The 20,020-nt window shown below is 60.3% G+C and overlaps 5 protein-coding genes across 5 annotated transcripts; 2 read left to right on the top strand and 3 right to left on the bottom strand.

Annotated features, from left to right (window-relative positions):
• Positions 1–117: 117 nt before the first annotated feature.
• On the top strand, positions 118–543 carry PSEUBRA_005717 (uncharacterized protein; the record flags this gene model as incomplete). The annotated part of the gene is made up of 1 exon (XM_016439138.1): positions 118–543. One exon carries the CDS (start codon positions 118–120, stop codon positions 541–543), a length of 426 nt encoding a protein of 141 aa, XP_016289909.1.
• A 213-nt stretch (positions 544–756) lies between these two features.
• Positions 757–3,042, bottom strand: PSEUBRA_005716 (Zinc finger, RING-type; the record flags this gene model as incomplete). The annotated part of the gene is made up of 1 exon (XM_059465656.1): positions 757–3,042. The coding sequence occupies one exon, from the start codon at positions 3,040–3,042 to the stop codon at positions 757–759; it is 2,286 nt and encodes a 761-aa protein (XP_059321668.1).
• A 229-nt stretch (positions 3,043–3,271) lies between these two features.
• PSEUBRA_005715 (Tuftelin interacting protein N-terminal) lies at positions 3,272–6,244 on the top strand (the record flags this gene model as incomplete). The annotated part of the gene is made up of 1 exon (XM_016439145.2): positions 3,272–6,244. The coding sequence occupies one exon, from the start codon at positions 3,272–3,274 to the stop codon at positions 6,242–6,244; it is 2,973 nt and encodes a 990-aa protein (XP_016289908.2).
• Positions 6,245–6,477: 233 nt separating this feature from the next.
• Positions 6,478–9,360, bottom strand: PSEUBRA_005714 (Heat shock factor (HSF)-type, DNA-binding; the record flags this gene model as incomplete). The annotated part of the gene is made up of 1 exon (XM_059465655.1): positions 6,478–9,360. One exon carries the CDS (start codon positions 9,358–9,360, stop codon positions 6,478–6,480), a length of 2,883 nt encoding a protein of 960 aa, XP_059320333.1.
• A 1,362-nt stretch (positions 9,361–10,722) lies between these two features.
• PSEUBRA_005713 (Pleckstrin, Mcp5-type) lies at positions 10,723–18,375 on the bottom strand (the record flags this gene model as incomplete). Its single annotated transcript, XM_016439118.2, has 1 exon — positions 10,723–18,375. One exon carries the CDS (start codon positions 18,373–18,375, stop codon positions 10,723–10,725), a length of 7,653 nt encoding a protein of 2,550 aa, XP_016289906.2.
• Between the last annotated feature and the right edge of the window lie 1,645 nt (positions 18,376–20,020).

Here is a 20,020-nt window from a genome sequence, read left to right as displayed (position 1 = left end):
ACGCGACCTAACAATTTCAAAGGTTACATTCCGAGATCCGACGCAGCTCACCAAAAATTTCGACCTTCTTGCACCACCTCCTCCCTCCCTCCCTCACCCTTTCTCGTTTCATAAACCATGGCCGTCGCCTCGTCATCCAAGCACGCACCCGCACCTGGGCCAGGCAAGCGCCGCAAGACATTCCCCGAGGACTCTGGCGTGTCGCACCTTCTCGCGCTCTCCCAATCCATCACAGAAGCCAAGGACTCCCAGCTCCAGCAGCGAGTCGACAGCAACAAGGCCAAGGTGCAAGCCCAAGCGGCGAGAAAGCAGCAGCAGGCGGAAAGCAAGAAGGCGAAAAGCACGGCGGCAGAGGCAACCAAACCAAAAGGAAAGACCAAGGCCGAGATCAAGGCTGAGCTGAAGAAGGCGCTGCGGGAGAAGGCGAGGTTGCGCAAGGGGAGGAGGAAGGATGCGAGGAAAGAGGAGACGGGAGAGAAGGGCGAGGTCAAGGTCAAGGAGGTGAAGAAGCCGAGGAAAAGCGTCTCTTTTGCCCTAGCATAGCGCCTATGTCGACTCGCACCAAGCCAGATACCCCACGACCGAGGAAGCAGATCGACATGGTCCGATTCATCAGCAACGAAAGACTCAAGCAAACTCGCGAATGGCGACTCCTTCGCCGTGTCATGGCGCCGCCCTCGATCAGCTCAGCACGAACCACGCATTTCAACTACAGCGCAGACAGTCGGAACAGTGACAGGACCAGCCACCGCTTGATTACACCGGAGGCAACGCAGCCCTACAACTGGGACACTCGCCCTTGATCTCGAACCACCTTTCCAGACACTCGGTATGGAACGTATGGCCGCATGGTGTGCGCATCACGTCCGTCCGTCTTCCTCGCTGCGCCGTGGACCTCCATCGCAGGACGCCTGACACGGCCCTTGCTGCGAGCCTGCGGGCACGTTGCGTCATTCTTCCGGTCAAGGTTATCGGAGGCAGTTGACGGAGGGCGCGAGGTGTTCGCGACTTTTCTGGTGGACACGACGGCGCATCGTCCGCAACCTCGTACTCCTCTCCAGCAAGTCGATCGTAGTCTCCGCCCTTGAAGCTCAACCATCCTCCCACGGGCCCATCCCTGCTCGCTTCCTCAACCTTTTCGATCGGGGCCAAGCAGATCCCACACTCCCCCTCCACCGCATCTCCCTCCTCGGGATGGTACTCCCACCCGACCCTCGCATCCGCCGGCACCCACTTTGAGGGCAAAAACCAATGCGGACCCAACACATCCTGACCCACCAGCAGCGTCGCTTGTCCCACCAACCATCCCGCCAGAACCCACCCCCACCCGCTCTCCTCCTGGAACAGCACGTTGTCCGGGCAAATCAGCAGATAGAGCGGCAAGAACAACCTCGTCCCCGTCAACCCCACGACCGTCCGCTTGAGCACCGAGCGTCGCGTTCCCCTCTGCACATTCAACCAAATCTGCGGAATCCAAAAACTGAACACCACCGGTAGCATCATCCACCCCAGCAGCTCAGGTGCAAACCCAAGCAGCAGGAAGAACGTCACTCCCGCCAGCATGAAGCTTCGTCTTTGACGTTCGCGCACGATCTCGGGAGTCACCTCTTCCACCCTCGTACCGGTGATTCTCGCGATGATGTTCGTGAGGACACCATCCGAGGCAGGCGCAGGGGAGGACGTCTCCATCGCCTCACGCCAAATGACGATTCCATACCGATACCCAAAGCCCAGGAAGCATGCTGATGCCATGAACGCACACGCGAGCAGCGCGCCACTCGTCCCGTTCTCCACCCCGACCGCGACACTCAGATGCAGCAGACTCGAGACGGCATCGACGAAGCACTGGAGTAGCCACGTAGCGCCGCTCTGCCGTGCCAGGCCGGATGGCGTCAGCGTCGCCTGCATCTGCTTCGCGAGTAGGTAGGTTTGCAGGCAGAGGACGAGGAAGTACACCATGGCGTAGTGGAGCGTTTTGCGCCAAAAGCGGGGTTGGAGAAGGCCGGTGAGGGTAGGTGAGTGAAGGAGGAGCTGACACTCGGGGCTGTACGCCAGCAGGGACAGTGTCACAGGTGGAGCGCGGATCGTGCTGATCCCCGTCGAGTTCACCCACTCTCGTTCGAGAGCATCGATCCGATCTTGCATTGCGGGGTAAGGTCCAGCGGAAAGAAACTGCCCATAGACGTGCAACGAACAGTTGTGCTTGCGTTGCGCCGGCTCGAGCGTCTCGCCGACTTCGTAGGTGCCACTGTCGACGATGCGCTGCAGCATATCGATGCGCAATTGAAATGCTTTCTCTATCGCCTGGACTGTTTGGTTGGCTGTTTCGTTGTTGCCGGTGGGGATGAGCGAGAGAGAGGTGCGCACGTCGGTCGTGGAGGGGTCTTCCTCGGCCAGGGCGTGCAGGAAGAGGCTGCCCGTGGGAAGAAAGTGCAGACCCTCGAGCGAGAAGTCGGTGCTATCTGAGCTGGAGGGTGAGGAGAAGGAGATGCTGCCCGTGACGAGCGAGACGTTGCCTTCGAGGAGATGTTCTTCTTGCAACCGCATGTCTATGTGTCCAGATTTGGTCGCGAGCCAGTCCACCTTACCCCTGTCCTGCCTAAGCTGAGTGGCATTTACCCCATCCACATACTCTGGTATCGTAGTTGTGTTGTCGTTGAGCCTAGCAGCGGTCCGATTCAACTGCGTCTCGGCCGCCAACGACCGATTCCCCCTCGTACTCCAATCCCACCCATCCCACTTCCCCTTATACCACCCCTGTACCTCTCTATAATACGATCCGTCCGGCTCTACCAGACTTCGTCCCTCATAGCTCTTCGGTAACAGCTTATACAGCTCCCTTGGATCCGGTGTCACCGTAAAATTCCCCCGCTGCGTGTCGTTGTGTCTGTACCAGCCGTACACTTCGTCGCGCAGGTGCTCGGTGTGTCGAATTGCGTCGCGCACCGGCTGCAGGATGTCCTTCCCGAACAGCAGCTCACCGAGAAACGAGCCGCGAGCAGCTGGAAGCGCCAACAGTGGCAGCAGCAGTGAGATGCGCATGCTGCTACGGACGCATGGTGGTGGTGGAAGGGAGTGCGGTCCATGCGCAGGGTTCGGCGTGCAAAGTGGAGCTGAGCCGTAAAATTTGGGGACCCTTTTCTCGGCTCACGGCGAAAGACTCAGCTTTCTTCTCATCACCACCAACCACGCAGTCAGCCAACACAGTCTCGGCAGCATCCCCTCTCCGAGTGCAACACACATGCAGCTCCAATCGGCAAGCTGATCGACCATGGCGAGGCGCAAAGTCGACCCGCATGTCGACGATAATTCGGACACCACCTCGGGTGACGAGTTTGAGCTGGATGACGTCGCTTCTGGTTCCGGCGAGCCGATGCGCAAGAGGATGCGCCGGACGAAAGAGGATGCCATCTACGGGATCTTTGGCGATGACGACGGGGGAAATGAGCGAGAGGGTGGGATGGGCAGGACGGTGAGGGCGAGAGATGCGAAAGGAAGGAAGGTGAACTATCGGGCTGGACAGGCGTTTGTCCCTGCATCGACATCGGTTCAGGCAAAGTTAGAGGAGGAAGAAGCGGTTGCCATATCGGACGAGGACGTGTCGAGGGCGGCTGATAAAGGGATCGGGGATAAGAAAGAGGATGAGGTGGAAGACGACTTCCAACCAGCCTCCTTCTACTCTTCACGGCAAGGCATCGGATCGACCACTACACGAGAGCCAAGCGAGCCTCGACCAGCCAAACCCAAAGCTCGAGCAGGCATAGGTGCCCGCGCGGGCATCGGCAGCACATCCGCAACCAACGCAGAAGCAGGTCCATCCACTCGTCGAACCGGCCTCACCTCGCTGTCCATGTTCGTCTCTGCCGGCACGAGCAAGCAGACCGATGCGACGGTCCCACCACACAACGTCGCTCAAGACACAGTCACTACCAGCTCCACCTCGATACCCGAACCCAATGTCGCCCAACAACCACTCCCTCCTGGTCCGCCACCAATACCACCACCCGGCCCACCTCCCGTTCCGCCACCATCCATGTCCACAGCTGCAGATGAAGCAGCCATGTCCACCGCCGGCCTACCGACAACCTTCGCCCCCACCCCCAGCCCCGCCTTCCAACCACGCCCATCCAAACCCGCTCCTCCGCCTTCGACGAGCATCAAGTTCGGCACCAAGTTCGATCCGTCCGCATACCTCGCCTCGATGGGCTGGACGGGCGGCGGGCTGGGCAAGTCCGGCCAAGGCATTGTGGCGCCTATCGAGGTGCAATTGCGTCCGGAACGGGCGGGGATCGCGTACGGCGGATTGAAGGAGAAGACGCAGCAGGCAAAGGACGAGGCTCGACGTCGCGGTGAGGTCGAGTCCTCGGACGAGGAGCGCACTTCGAAACCCAAGAAGAAGGAGAGGAAGGAGAAACCAGCATGGACCGAGAGAGAGAAGAAACCACGGAAGCCGAAGGTGGAGCATCGCACGTACGAGCAGATTATCGAGGAGATCGGCGGGTTGCCGGGGACGCAGAGTGGGCTGGGGAAGATCTACGATGCGAGAGGGGGAGAGATGCGCGAGGTGTCGGACCTAGCTACGGCGTTGGGAAGCAAAGGCCTACCCTCGGCCCGAGCGGAACACCTGCCGGAACTGCAGCACAATCTGCGGTTGATCTGCGAGACGAACGCGCAGACGCTAACGGCGCTCGCGAGGGAAGGCGTGCAGATCCAGGATCGAAAGCGGTGGTTGAAACGCGAGGCGGAGGTCGCGGCGAGGAAGAGGGCGGTGGAGGAGAAAAAGTTGGTGCGCATCAGGGGGGTGTTGGCGGTGGTAAAGCGGTTGGAGGAGGTGTCGTTGCGTGTTACCAGCGCGCTAGCGGAGAGCGAAGGTGGCGAAGAGGCACTAGCCGACTTCACACCGCTGATCAAGCAGCTGGCCACCGAGTACGAAGACGAGATCACCGACCTGGCGCTCGACGAAGCCGTGGTCGGCGCTGTCGCTCCCCTCCTCCGCACGCTCTGGTCCGACTGGAAACCTCTCAAGCAGCCCAGCTTCACCACGTCCTACCTTCGCGCGTGGGAGCCGCTCCTTCCAACCCAATCCTCAACCACCACCTCGCCACCCACAATGACACCCCACGAAACGCTACTGTGGACCCTCTGGCTCCCTCGCATTCGCAGCGCGCTCAACGAGTGGAAGCCCCACCACCCATCCTCCGCCGTCACCCTGCTCGAAACCTGGCAACCCCTCCTCCCGCGCTTCATCTGGGACAACCTGATCGACCAGCTACTACTCCCCTCTCTGCGGCACAGCATCTCGGACTGGGACGCGCGCACGAGCCGGTGGGGGCTCGAGCATGTGCTCTTCCCGTGGCTGCCGCTGGTGGGTGTCGAGCGGATGGGCGATGTGTTCGTCGAAGCCAAGACAAGGCTACGGGCGGGACTGAAGGTGTGCAGCATTCGGCAGGGTCCGAGTCGGGGTCTGGGTCAGTGGCGCAAGTTCTACGGCTCCGGTGGGAGTGACGAGTGGGACGCACTGCTGTTGTCGACCGTCGTGCCGCGGCTTGCGTCGCATCTAAAGGCGAAATTGTCGATTGCCGCCAATGAGAAGGAGCAGGATCTGTCAGCACTGGAAGAAGTGCTGCAGTGGAAAAAGGTGGTTGGGCGGACGGTGATGGCGAGGGTGGTGGCGGTGGATTTCTTCCCCAAATGGCTCGCTGTGTTATGCGAGTCGCTCAAGCAGCCTCCTCGGGAACTGGAAGGCGTGGCGAGATGGTACGAGTTCTGGCGGAGATGGTGGGCTGAAGAAGCCTCGCTTCTGTCTTCCGTTCCGGACAACCCGACCGACGTTGGGAATGTGGGCTTCTGCGCTGGGCTGAACCTCATCAATCGTGCGCTTGACCTGTCACCCTCATCGCGATCCGCACTGCAGCCACCGTCATTCGTCCTGCCGTCGACAAGACCAGCATCCACCACCGCCGCTACTACAGCAAGCACCGCAGAGCCGGCAGAGGCGGAGCGCGCCACCTTCCGCAGCATCCTCTCCGACCACCTGGCGCAGCACGATTTGTTCCTGTTCAAGACGTCCCAAGTGCACCCAACGGGTCCAACGACCACCGCAGCCGTGTGGCGCGTCTCCAAGAGCGCCTCTGCAAAGACCGCTTCGGTGCTGATCTACCTCGACGACGACGTGGTTTTCCAACAGCGGAAGGAAGGATGGGTGCCTGTCTCGCTCGATCAGCTGGTCCAGTCGCTTGTGTAGGCCTGTCGGGTCCGATTCAGGTGTGTGTTGCGGTGGAGAAAGGACAGTCTCGTAGGAAGATATTGGAAGCAGACGATGATGGTGGAGAAGAAGAAGTGATTCCGCAGGACAAGAAGTCCAATAATCCAAAAGATGATACAGCTAGCGCTACTTATCATACAACAGACTCAGGCCCCCCTGTGTGATGTGATGTGACAATCCCGTCTCGTTCTTCCACCCTGTCCTTGCCGCTATCACATGTCGAAGCGTCCGCGTTTGCCGTCGCCGCCCTCACCGCTTGGCGGAGCGCGCTTGTTGAATCCACCTCCGTTCCCTGGGCTCGGACCATACTCCGCCACTCTGCCTGGCGTATCATTCAACGGGGTAAAGCTGTCGTTCCCGAACAGCGCCTTTGCCAACTCATCATCTCCCGTCCCGGCCGCAATCAAGTTCTGCAGCATCGCCACGTACTCCTCATCCGTGAAACCCATCCCGGCTAGCGGATTAACACCATCCCCCTCGCCCATGCTCGGTGTTGCGCCCGTCGCCACGTTCGACGAGGGTGGTAGAGGACTCGAGGCGCGTTTGATCGTCGGTGCACCCACATCCGTACTCGCAGCCCGATGTTCCCTCTGCGCAGCCTTGAGATGCACCAAATGCTTCTGCAACATCTCCAACAGTCCTTCCTTCGTGAACGGCTTGGGGAGCATATCCGTCATACCGCTCGACATGTAGTTCATCAGCTCCGAGGGACCAGAGTTGGAGGTCATACTGATAATCGGTGTGCTTTGGTCGAATTGTCGGATGAGCGAGGTGGCAGACATGCCGTCGAGATTCGGCATGATAATGTCCATGAGGACGAGGTCGTACTTTTCGGCGTTCATCTTGGACACTGCAGACATGCCGTCGACGGCGTAGTCGATTTGACAGCCGAAGACTTGGAGGAACTTGGAGGAGAGACGACGGCAGACTTCGTCGTCGTCCACCAGAAGCACGCGAGGGGATGCCGTCCAGCCGGGCACCAGGGTGGGTCGTCGTGTGCGGAGGTACTTCGCCCGGTTCTTGGCCGCGACGGATCCGGATGCACCACCGGCGGTGGGATCGACAGATGCCGACTGGGAGGTCGCATCGCCCTCGTCCCGACTGTCGTACGACGTCGTGCGCGACTCTAGCTTGGGCATGCCGCCAGGCCCAGCACCGGAACCGTTGCGATTGTCGCCGTTGTACATGCGCAAGGACGAGAAATTCGAATCGCGCCGCCCCATGTCCGGAGGGTGCATCGCCATCGATGACAAAGGGTTGCTGAGCTGATGCGACATCTCGGGCGTCTTGGCGCCGTTGCCGTCGAGGGGCGAGGCCACGCTCTTGGGCGACAGAGGGGCGACCGTCGACGGCGCCGTCGTCATGTTGGACATGCGTGTCGAAGAACCGGTGTTGGTGGTGTTGCTCCCCGTCTCTGCTGATGGACCGGAAGGCCCTCCCGAATGCGATGCTGCTTGGAGGTTGCTGCTGTTCGACGGGTCGCCTGCTCGATGCTGCATAGTGTTCATGAACTGCCCTGCGGAGGCATTGTCATACGACCCCTGCGCGCCAGGTGGTGGGAGGAACGAACCGCTGTTGGCAGGGTTGCCGCCATGAGCACCCGTCTGCGCCATGAAGCTCGAGGCCGACGGCTGATCAGGCCCGATCTCGACGCGTCGATCCTGCTCCAGGTTCATGAGGTACTGAATGAGGTTCTGCATGAGCTGGTCCTGCTGAACCATGTTGCGTTGGAAGGTGAGCATCTCTCCGATGACGCCCTGATACTGTTTGGTGAGCGCCAGGATATGGTTCTGCATCTGCTCCTGCACCGCTGTCATGTGAGCGACCTGCATGCGGAGGTCGCCGTCCGACTCTGCAAGCTTGCTATGCACATCGAGCATGGGCGGTGCCATGGAGGGGCTATCGTCGCGGTCACCATCCAGCAGGCCTCCTTTGGCATTGGGCTTCTTTTTGGCCGGGATCTTTCGCTTGACATTCTCGAGCAGATCCTCTCGCCCACGAACAAAATCGGGATGTTGGAATTCCCACACGTGTTCGCCGACAGCGCCAGACCCATCCTCGGGGTTCTTGACCTTGTGAAAGTCGTACTTGTTGAGCTGACGGACAAAGCTGGCGAAGTTGGAGTGTCGAAAGTTGCGCGGAAGGACGTGTTTGGTAAAATCGTTCATGTCCTTGACGATGAAGCTGTCGCCGGCGGGGGACCATGCGACGACGCTCTCGTAGGCTTTGTCGTCGAGCATGCTGAAGAGCTTCTTGACAAAGTCACTGGTGCCCTTGTTGGCGACTTGGGCACCATCAGCGCCACGACCCTTGCCTTTGCCGTCAAAGTCGTCGTCGTCATCCATGTCGTCCTCCTGCTTGCCGCTCATGCCGCCATAAGCGCGATCCATGGGGTTGCCTGACGGACCTGCTATACCAGGTGAGCGGTTGCCACCTGGACCCTGGGGCGGGTGTAATGACTGAGGCTGCAACACTGAGGGCAGATTGTTGCTGCCATTGTTGTTGTTATTGCTCCAATGCTGCTGCTGAGAAGAATGTCCGTGTGGGTGCTGTGATGGCGGTGCTTGGTGCTGCTGCTGTTGACCTTGCTGGTACTGCGACTGTGGGTGTTGATAATGATGCGGGTAGCCGCCGCCTGGACCGTGACCACCCTGGTAGTCGTGCTGTCTTGCGCCCGGATGCATCTGCGGATCCGATGGTGCGTGTGATTGCTGCGGCGCATAGGACGATTGGGGTGCGTAGGGAGAGGTGCCGTGTTGTCGCATAGGGCTGTTGCTATGGCCCATGGAGGAAGGAGATGCGTCGAAGCCAGTGTTGTAGGGACCAGAGGAGCGCGAGTTGTTGTTTGCTCCTGGACTGGGTCCACCAAAGTCTTGGGAGCCTCCTGCACCTGAGGACATCCATTGCTGCTGCTGGGGCTGTTGACGACCGACAGGAGGTGGAAGATGCGCGTGTGGATAGTTGCTGGCGCCGTGGCCGCCTGACTGGGACGAGGGTGAAGGTCCTTGGTACGGTTCCATGTTGGCGTGGTGGCGCGGCTGAGGCGGTCCGGAATACTGACCTTGCTGGTCATGCCAGTTTTGATGATTCGACATGGCAGCGAAGATGTCAGCTCGTGGTGAATATGTCAAGGTCAGCCGAAGCGCTGACCAGGATGGAGAGGATGTTTATGCAGATCACCTCGAGGAACGAATCGGCCTCGAATGACTTTTACGAGACTTGAGTCACAGCGCAGGGCGGAGAGAAGGTTCGAGGATGCGCGTTCAGACAAGCCAGCGTTTCGAGGAAGCGAATATGTGTGGCAAAACGAGCGCGATTGACACGGCGGCAGGGGTTACAGCGGGGCGCCAAGAAGATGAGGCTGCAACGGGAACGCAGCGGTTGCGGGGGTGGCTGGTTTAACCGCGGGGTGAAGGTGAGTGCAGGGAGTGGAGGGCAATGCAGAGTGCATCCGAATGAAGTCGATTGCTTGATATGAGCGAGGGTACGAGGGTGGGCTGGAGACGAAGCGGCAGCGGGTGTGCAGAGTGGGGGAAGGGTGAGATGAAGGTAGATGGGGGCATGGGAAGATGTCGACGAGGAAGGGTGAGATGGTGTTGGATGTGCGTTGATCTGCTGTGAAAATCGGGGGGCTGTTTCGATTTGCTTCGGCCTCCGCACCTGGCTTTGCCGCCGCCGCTTGCGCTGGAAGGAGAAGGCAAGCAGCACAGCGCACAACAACAAGCAGCGCTTCCATCTCAACTCAGCAGCAGTAGCAGCGCAGAGTGCCAAAACGCCAAAAATCCAAAATGGTCGAAAATGGCGAAATGGGCGCGTCGAGCTCACAGAGACGCCGGCCATGGTGGGTCACTGCATGCACACACTCAGTCTTCGCGCTGAGCGACGTGCGATGCTAAGCGGCTAAGCGAAGGACTGCCTGTCCACCCCGTTGTTTCACTCGAGTTGCCCGCCTCCTTCTGCCACTTGATCCGTCGACAGGCTTGTCATATGAGACGTAGCAGTCGCCTTACTCCTCATACGACATGGATGTTGTTCAGCTCTTGAAGGGTCGCAGCCCAAGGCGAACGACAGAGATAGCGATCCGGACTCCAGCTGTCAGCTCCATCGTCCCAAGACGTGTCTCTCTCTTTTCGGACTCGGAACCTCAATTCGCCCCCAAGTCAGCAAAAGCCGTGCGAATTATCGAATGAGATCCAATTGTTCGCGTGCCTGCATTTCCAACTGATGCGCCAAGCTTCAAACCCATCCACGCGTCTCCCAAGCGCCAGAGAGAGGATCATCTGGCCTACAAGCGTGCCGCAGAAAGTGGCTTGCCTTCTCCCCGCTCTCCCACGCGGGCAATGGACCCTTCACTCTCAGCCAGCCACATGCACAAGCTCACGATCAAGCTTCTTGTAGACAATAGGATCAGATTCTTCCATGTTAAGATCGAAGCACATCCCTACATTTGCTCGAGCTCAACGACCGCCCGTGCTGCCTGTCGACTGCCTCGCCTTCCTGATCTGCTGCAGCCTCTGTCCGTATGTTGGGCCTGTCAGCGAAAGCGCCGTCGCAGGTCGTCCCGCGTTGAGCGCCTCCTGCTCGTGACTCGCACCGAGCGAGTTGTTCCCAAACATGCTCGCCAGCGAGGCCGCACCTGCTGCTGGTGTCGCTGATGCGGTTGAGTGGTTGCTGTCCATGCTCTCGCGTCCGAGCATCACCTTGCCCGCTCCCAGCGGCGTAGAGCTAGGCAACAGCGAGGCGGGAAGACGCGGCACCGGCGGGATCTGCTGTTGCTGCTCCTGCGCTTCGGCAGCGCGGACAGCAGCGTCCAGCTTCGACTTGAGGCCCATCGAGTTGAATCGCGATCCGCCACTCGATTCGCGACGGTGGATGCGCGAAGACTTGCGGCTGCCGCTTGCCGACGCTGCTTGGTGGTGGTGATGCGCCAACGATCCAACATCATGCTTGCCATCACAGCAAGCTCGAACGTTGGTCAGCCCATCCCAGTCCTCCGGCTCGTCCTCCTCCAGCATCTGCTCCGCCGTCTTGAGCCGCGAATCGTCGTTCGCAAGCACGCGTCGGATGGGGGACTGCGTCGCCGTCAGATCCAGCAGATCGTAGTCCTCGTCCCCACCCGCACTGCGCACACTGGCAGGATAGACGCCGTTGCGCAGGCTGCGGCTCGGGCTCATCGACACCTCGCGGTCGTGCTCGTGCTGTTGCAGCCACGCCTTGGCAGCCGTATCGCGTCGCTTGCCGATCGAAGGGTTCATCACGCTCTGACCGCCCAGGCTACCACGTCGACGCGGTGTCGACTCGCTCCTCATCCCGTTGTCCGACGACCTGCGGTTCAGCAGGAAGCTGCGCTGAGCCGACACTTTGCGAGTGCCCATCACCGATGCACTTCCCAGCGTCGCCGCCGAAGCCCGCGGCTTGGCCCGACGCCCAATACTTCTCGCCAGCAGACCCGGGTCGTTCTCGTCATCGTCGCTGAGCAGGTCCGGCGCCGCATTGCTGGCGATCACCGTAGCATCTTGGATGCTCGGGCGGTTGGTCAGGTACTCGAGCGCAGCCAGCCATGCCTCGTGTCGTTCGCGATTGGCCGCAGTGATCTTGACCTCGCGCGTCGCCGTGGTGATGATGATGCTCTCCAGATGCAGGCCGGGAGGCGAGGGGTTGAGGTCTACCTGAACACGTACGTGTTCGATCGAAGCGCTCTTGCTGGTTCCCTCCGTCACCTTGGCTCCACCGGGATCGCTGATGGTCCAGTACAGCATCTTGGTATACGGATGCAGCCAGAAGTAGCGACGGTGACGCTTGTCCGAGTGACCGCCGCGGCCCATCGACTTTCGCGTGTACTTGTACATGTACTCGCCGATCATCGTCTGCGTGATGGCGTGGATGATCGTAGGATCCGTGACGCCTGCACCGAACTCGGAGAGACCACGCTGGGCAGCTTTGCCGGCAGCACCTGGACCACGCACGACAAACGTGTCATCGCCTTCATCGGCGTCGGACATCATCGAAAGGCGGCGGCTGACTTCCGAGGTGACATCCGATACGAAGGAGGCGGCGGACGACTGGCGTGGTCCAGCAGCTGGCCGGCGAGCTGCCGACTTGCGCGAGCCGATGCTCTTGCGTCCCGAAGTCATGTTGCTGTAGATGCTGCCGTCCAGGGGCTGAGGGTTGGCCGAGTCATCGTTGGAGTAGGTACGAGAGCGCATGCTGCCCGTGCCAGAACTCTGCTGACGGGCGCGACTGCTCGACGGGTAAGCACTCGGAGGCGGTCCGTTGCGAGTCGACGCTCGCGAAACAGATCGAGGCTGCTCGCCGGCTGTGGGCGGAACCTGCAGATGAATCCTTTGAGCACGCGTGAGCAGGTCAGCCGGAGGAGGCGAAGTCGGTCGCCCAGGAGCCCGCCCACCCGCCGCCACAGCAGTTCTCAGAGTCGACGGAGGGGGCATCGAGGGAGGAGGCGGCATCGTCATCACGGGTGCCTTGCTCTTGTCCGGCAGAGGCGGCACCGGCGGGATGCTTTCGGACGTGTACCTGTCCGTTTGACGCGACCAGGTAGAGTCGGTTGAAGGCCTGCGGCTCTGCGTCTGGTTGCTGAAGCTGTCTGCGCCAAAGTTCGGAGTAGCAGGCGAGGAATCGCGCTCGGGCCCAAAGGTACCGACCGAGTTGCGGGAACTGTTACCTCCCCTGGCACCACCGAGAATGACGAGGTTCTTCTGGGTGGCAAGGCTCTCCTTGGTGGGCTCCAAAGGCGCAGCAGCGGCGATCGCAGCGCGTTGCTGCTGCTGTTGGAAGAGTTGCCAAGCCTCATCGTCGGTCTGGCAGGACGACTCCTTCAGCTCCACGGCAGGGGCCTTAGGCTCTGCAGCTGCAACGTTGGTCGCTTCGACAGCATCCTTGAACTCGTCGGCCTCGTTCTCGGTGTCTGACACGGCCTCGTTCTGGGCCCGAAGCTTGGCCTCTGCTGCGGCGGCGGCAGCGAGGGCGGCAGCAGTAGCAGCTTCGGCTTTCGAGATGGTGGCCTCTTGCTCGCGCACCTTGATCTGCGATGCGTTGAGCGCCGACTGGATGGTCTGCAGCTCCTTGTCGGAAGCGACGCGACTGTGCTCGGTGGACGAGCGCTGAGCCGCGATGGTCGACTCGAGGTAGCGAACCTTGGACTGCAGCGAAGCGACGGTGGCCTTGACCTCGTCGTGCTGCTTTTGTAGAGCCGAGTGGGCGGTCTTGGCCTCCTTGAGGTTAGCCTCTGCCAGCGCACGCGACTGCTGGTTGGTGCTGGCATCGCTGTTCGTCTTGGCGAGTTGCTGTTCCAATGCCGCGACAGTCACTTTGACCTCGTCGTGCTGCTTGAGCAAGGTGGAGTGAGCGCTCTGAGCCTCCTTGAGAGAGGACTCCGCCGATTCGCGGGACTGTTGCGTGGCGCTGTGGTCGCTCTGCACCTTGGCAAGCTGCACTTCCAACGCTTTGACGGTCGCTTGGACGTCCTCGTGCTGCTTCTGCAGCGCCGAGTGCGCCGCCTGAGCGTCCTTGAGATCGGACTCGACCGAGTCACGAGACTGTTGAGTGGCACTGGCGTTGGACTGCATCTTTGCGATCTGCTGCTCGAGCGCTTGAACCTGGACCTGCACCTTGCCGACTTCTTCACGCTGCTGCTCCAGCGCACGCTCTCGCTCGCTGACAAGCTGCTGCTCCAGAGACTGGACCTGGGCTTGCCCCTTTTGTACCTCGGTGGTTTGCTGTTCCAGAGCACGTTCGCGTTCGCTTGCGAGCTGCTCTTCGAGTTGACGGACTTGGGTCTGGACCTTTTCGACTTCGGTGCGTTGCTGTTCAAGGGCGCGCTCTCGCTCGGCAACGAGCTGCTCCTCGAGCGTCTTGACGTGAGACTGCACCTTGTCAACTTCGACGCGTTGCCGCTCGGAAGCCTGCTCGCGTTCGCTGACGAGCTGCTGCTCGAGCTGCTGCACTCGTGTTTGCAGCTTTTGCAGATCGACGCGCTTCTCTTCGAGCTCCTGCCCTCGCTGCGAGACAAGCTGTTGCTGCGTGTGCAGAGCCTGGTCGCGGCTCTCGAGAGCCTGCTTGTGTTCAGCGCGGATCGAAGAGACCGAGCTGCCGTGTCGATCCTCGAGATCCTTGACGGCGTCCTGATGCTGACGCTCCTTCTGGGCCAGAGCAACGGCGTGGGCAGCCTCGAGCTGCTCCTTCTCCGCTTCGGTAGCAGTGAGGGCCTCGGATCGGGCGGCGACAGCAGCTGCAGCGGCAGTAGCCTCGGCTTCTCGCTGCCTGGCGAGCTCTCGAGAGGTCTCCTCCTGCCTTCGGACCTTGTCGTTGACCATTTCGAGGCTCGACTTGGTCTCTGCAAGCTCTCGCTCGGCGGCGGTGTGAGTCTTTTGAAGCTCAGCGAGCTGTTGCTTGAGCTGGTCGGTCTCGGCGCGCAGCATGGCGATGCTCTTCTGCAGCTCCTCGATCTCTGCCTTGGCGACACCAAGCTCTTTGGTACGGGTCTCGAGCTCTTGGTTGCGAGCCGCGAGCTCCTGGTCGCGAGCGTCGAGCTGCTTCTTTGCGTTCTGCAGGTCGACATCGCGGGACGCAAGTGCCTGGCGGTGTCCGTCCTCCAGTGCCGAGATGGCGGAAGCGTGCGAGCCGGTGAGCTCCTTGATCGAGTTCTGGTGCTCCTCGAGCTTCGCGCGGTGACCGTCCTGCAGAGCAACAAGTTCGGTACCGTGTGCGGCGATGAGATTCTTGATCGAAGTCTCGTGCTCGTCGAGCTTGGCGCGGTGGCTCTCGTGAAGAGCAGCGAGCTCAGCGGCATGAGCAGCGGTGAGGTTCTTGACAGAGACTTCGTGCTCGTCGAGCTTGGCACGGTGGTTATCTTCACGGGCCGCAAGCTCGGCAGCGTGAGCGGCAGTGAGATCCTTGACGGACGTCTCGTGCTGTGTGAGCTTTGCGGCGTGCCCCTCTCGCAGAGAAGCCAGCTCCGTTGCGTGAGCGACTGCGAGATCTCGGTTCGCATCCTGATGCTTGGCAAGCTCCGCGTTGTGTTGCTCTCGTAGCTCGGCAACAGCCGCGGCGTGCGATTCAGCCATCTCCTTGCTTGCCTGGTCACGCAGGGCAAGCGTCTCGTCATGTTGCTCATTGAGCGTAGAAATCTCGGCAGCGTGGGATGCAGCAAGCTCCTTGTTGGCCTTGTCGAGGTCAGCCAGTCGCGCATCAGCCTCGTCGAGCGCCTTCTGACGCATATCCAGCAGCTGCGTGTGCTCGTCGCGCAAGCCTTGCAGCGCTTGGACGTGCGTGGCTTGAAGCACCTCAACAGCTTCCTGGTGTTGACGGTCTTTCTGACCAAGAGCAAAGGAGTGCGAGGCTTCCTTGAGCTGCTTCTCCTCCTCGACCTTGCGCTCGTAGTCTTCGCTCGAGGTCTTGTGCAAGGCAATGGCAGCAGCGAGGGCGGCGCTCGAAGCGGCGACTTGCTCGGCCAGTGCGTTGGAGTGGCGCGAGCGAGCCTCTGCGACAGCTGCATCGTGCACCTTTGCACGCTCGGCCAGGGCAGACTCCAAAGCGGCAGCATGGCTCTCGTCCTTGTCGGACAAGCTCTTGTCGTGCGCCGCAGCCAGCTCGTTGATCTTCTCATCGTGCTTTTGTGTGAGGGCGTCGATGACCTGAGCGTGCTGGCCTTGCAGCGTCGAGATCTTGGCAGAGTATTCGGTGTGGATCGCCTCGACGGCATTGTCATGCTCGTTTCGAATCGATGCGATCTCAGCCCTGTGCTCTTCGTCTCGCTTGGCCAGGGCCGGAGTGACGAGGTCGGGCATCTCCTCCGTCTGCATATCGGACTCGTACATTTCGCGAACATCGGCATGCTGTTCCAGCTCACCAGCCAGACCGCCAAGCTCGTTACCGAGCGCGCTGGGCTCGAAGACCGTCGACGACGATCGGACAGTAGCACCGCTGCGTCGACCACCCTTGGGCACTGCACGCTCCTCTTCTGCCTCGTCCGGGAGCTCGGCGTTGCGGGCAAGGGGACTGCTGCCGATGGACGGACGAGAACGGTGACCTCGACGAGCGGGGCGGGACATCACACTGTCTACGCTCGTGTTGCCAGCGTCGGCGCGATGGAAGTCGGCAAACGCCGGGTCCATGCCATCCAGGCTGGCGCGCGACGGCGATGCGTCTTCCGAATTGGCGAGTGTGGTACCATGTTGCGGATCGTCTTCGTATTCTGCGTATTCGATGATCGAGTCGGTCGAGGTGCTGGAGGGCATGCCCATCTTGCGGCCCAGTCTTGGTCGCATCGAGGTGTGTCGATTAACGCGGATCTGCGAGAGACGCTTGGCAGAGGGGCTGTGGGCGTCGTTCTCGTCGAGCCAGTGCAGCTCCTCATCCTCACTCGTCTCAGCGTCGTCGTCGAGACCCTGAGGAACCTTGATGCCCGCCTTGACGAGCAGCTTGGTGAGCTCGGCATTCTTTTCGCGGACACGTCGCTTCTCGGCAGCGTCCTTGCCAGCCTTGCGTTGAGCCAGTGCGAGCTTGGCACGCAGATCCTGGGTCTCCTTGTCGCGCCCGAGACGGTTGCCGAGGGGCGAGAGAACTGCGCCATCAGCCGAGTAGATCGAGTCGCCCGGCGATCGCGGCACTTCGCCGGAAGCCGCACGCAGACGAGCTGCCAGAGCGTCGGCGTCGGCGTTTTCCTCGTCAACAGCGTTCGACATGAAGCTGTGCGAGACGCTGCGAGAAACTCCGCCGTTCTCGTTCAGCTGCTGATTGCGGATCTTCTGAAGCTCGCTCTGAAGATCGGAAACATCTCGCTGCATGCCTGCGCGCTCCCGCCTTGCGACTGCGATGTCGGTCTCGCGAGCCTTGTTGAGGCGCTCGAGCTCGGCGACGTGGCCATCGATCTGCAGCCGCTGCGAGTCGACCGTCTCCCTTGCCTTGCCGACTTCCCTGTTGAGCCGTGTGTTGTCGAGTTCGGCTTTCTTGAGCACCGACTTGAGTTCGCTCAACTGCTCCTCGAGGTTTTGCTTGGACACGTTGAGATCCCAGTTCTCTTGCTTGAGCGCATCCTCGGTCTCGGTCATCTGGATGACGCGAGGTTTGTACTGGTCGAGCTGCTTTTCGATTTCGGCGTGGGAGCGTTCGAGAGAGACGCGCTGGTCGTCGCGCTCCTTGAGCAAGCCTTGCAAGCGACGGACTTCCTGTACGAGACCCGCCTGGATCTCGTTGATAAGGTCGGTATCCGCTTTGGCTTGGCGAGCAGCGGCGTTGCGGCTGCGACGATCTGTTTGCCTGGGTGTGTTGCCCGATGGCGCGGCGGGCGACTTGCCTGGTGTAGCGGTGAGGTTCCGAATCGCATCGGCGACGCGGCTGGCTTTGGAAGGCGTTTCATTGACACTGAGCATGGAAGTTTCGCCGACATCGGCGCTGGAGACGTCGACGTTGTGGACGGTGATGTCGGAGAAGAGTCGCTGCTTTTGCTTTTCGAGGTCCTCGATCTCGGCCTCTATTCTGGCGCTGAGATCGCGGATCCTTGCGTTGGTGGGCTTGTCAGCTAGTCCATCCTCTGAGTTTTCGTCGACCGCATTGAGCTCTTCGGCAAGCTCGTCCATGAGCGATTCGATCTTGCCGCGAACACCGAGCAAGCCCTGACCTAGGAGACCAGCCGAGTTAACCTGGGTCTCGTTCTCCTCGCGCAGCACCTGGAGTCGTTCGCGAACTTGGCGTGTGATGTCGACGGTCTTGCCATTGTCAGAAGATGGACGGCTTGTAGGGACCGAGCTGGTTGGTCGCACAGTGGAGCGTGAAGGCGACGAGAGCATGTTAGCGTCGTGGAGCCTGTTGTGATGCGAGCTGAGGTTGGTGGTTTCAGCGAGTGGCCTGGATTCGTAGACGGGCATTGGTGCTGTGGGAAGCGGAGGTGGAGCGGGCGTGTTGAAGTCGCTCTTTCTGCCTTTGCGGAGCGACGATCCAGGACGGGGCGGAGGACGGAAGGCGAGATTGGACGAAGTAGGCATGTCCTTGGGTGATGCGGGATAAGCCGTTCTTGATGCGGGTGAAGGAGACGGTGGGAGGTCGCCTTCAAAGAGGCCACCCTCTGTACTGCTGTCAGGAGCGTAGGGATCCATTATGGATGAGGACGCAGTCTAAGCCGCTGCCGAGGCCTTTCGAAATGATGTTGGAGTTGCTGTGTGGCTTGTTGCGATATGGAGCACCGGTGATTGCTGTCTTGAAGCTGAGCTGCTGATGGCTGGCTGAGTTGAAAGGATGGTCAAGGGCGTAAAGAATGTGAGGAAAGAATGTCAGGTTGCGGATCAAAAGGAGCGTGATGGTGGAAGGAGAGACAAGCGCACAAAGAAGCGCAGCAATTGGAGTCGATGAACGGAACCTAGCCAAAGACCTCGTCGGATGCTCCCGGTTCCCACGCCCACGATGATGGTCTTCGGCAAGAAACCCGAACAGTGACTGATCCTGGATGTGACGAGACAGGAGACGAGCGCGGGATCGTCCGAGGCAGAGGAGACGACGGTTTCTGTGCGACCAGAGGCAGGCAAGCCAGCGGGATGCTTCTTCCTCGTGCGCACAGCGTCAATTCGCGTGTTGGTCGGACCCTTTGCTCGAGTTTCGATCAAGACGAGACGGTTGTCCTGTTTTGCTGCTCTGGCTGCAGCACAACACAAGCTGAACAAATGCTGAAAATCCCACTTTTTCGGCTGGTGCAGAACCCCTCTTTGGCAGCAGCACGCGTGCATCAGATCGAGATGACTTGCTCTGCTGCCTTCTTGTCTTTTTCCAGAAAATTTGGCTTTTTGCCTTTTCGAGCGTGTTGGACTCAGCTTGAAGAAAGCCTGAGCCTGAGCCAAGTGTGTGTGTTGGTCTCGCACCTGTTTAGCCACGATCAACCACGCGTCTTCGACCCTTGTCATGCGTGCTGAGACCAACACCTTGAAGTAGCGTCTTCTACCCTACAACAACTTCGCGGCGTCTGGGCTCGCGCTCCGGTCTACGTGCAAACGTCCGGACTGCCGATAGCTTGGGTCTGCCGCGCTTGTCTCCCATTCTGTGGATGTCGATGCTGCACTTACCTGAGCTTGGACGATGCGGACTCAATCGCGGCTGTCAAAGTCGCGGGGAGATCGTTGTACGAAGTTCCAGGCGTCGCAATGACGAAAATAAAGGTGCGTCGGTGTATAGTCACGTTCTCGTAGCAAGTCCGACCAAGCAATCTGGAGTCGGTGTTGTGTTGCAGCGATAAGCGAGCGCTGTAGTGGGAGCGATGCCAGATCGAATGCAGTCGTGGCTGGTGGGATCGGGTCTAGTGGTGCAGCTGTGAGGAGCTCCGAGCGTCCGGCACGATGAACGTGCAGAACTGGCGATGCGGCGAAAATGGTGGTGATGGTGACGAGACAAGGGGTCAGATGCAATGCAGAGCTGCAAGGGGCATATGGGTCTGCGCTCGCTTCCGATGTCGGCGCAAGAAGCTCAGCCGCACTCTGTGCAACACGCGCACGCGAAGTGTTGCTCTCTTTCGATACCTCTTTCAAAGTCAGCCAGGTCCATTGCGCTGGCGCGGGTCAGAAAGATCTCAACGCGCTCGCTGTCTGCCTCGCTGCTGCGGGAGAAATTTGGCTGGCCCCAGCAAAAGTGTTATTTCGGCGCGCGGTCGCATCACGTGATCGTCCCGTTTCATCCTTGGGACAGTAAGACAGCAATCAGCTCGATGCTCACCCTCAATGAGAGCATCTGACGTGCAAAGAGCGTACGCACCTACAC

This window comes from Kalmanozyma brasiliensis (assembly GCF_000497045.1).
Source record: "Kalmanozyma brasiliensis GHG001 unplaced genomic scaffold PSEUBRA_SCAF7, whole genome shotgun sequence".
NCBI classification, from domain to species: domain Eukaryota; kingdom Fungi; phylum Basidiomycota; class Ustilaginomycetes; order Ustilaginales; genus Kalmanozyma; species Kalmanozyma brasiliensis.
Note: the sequence above shows the minus strand (reverse complement) of the source record. Positions and strands in the feature narration are given on the sequence as shown.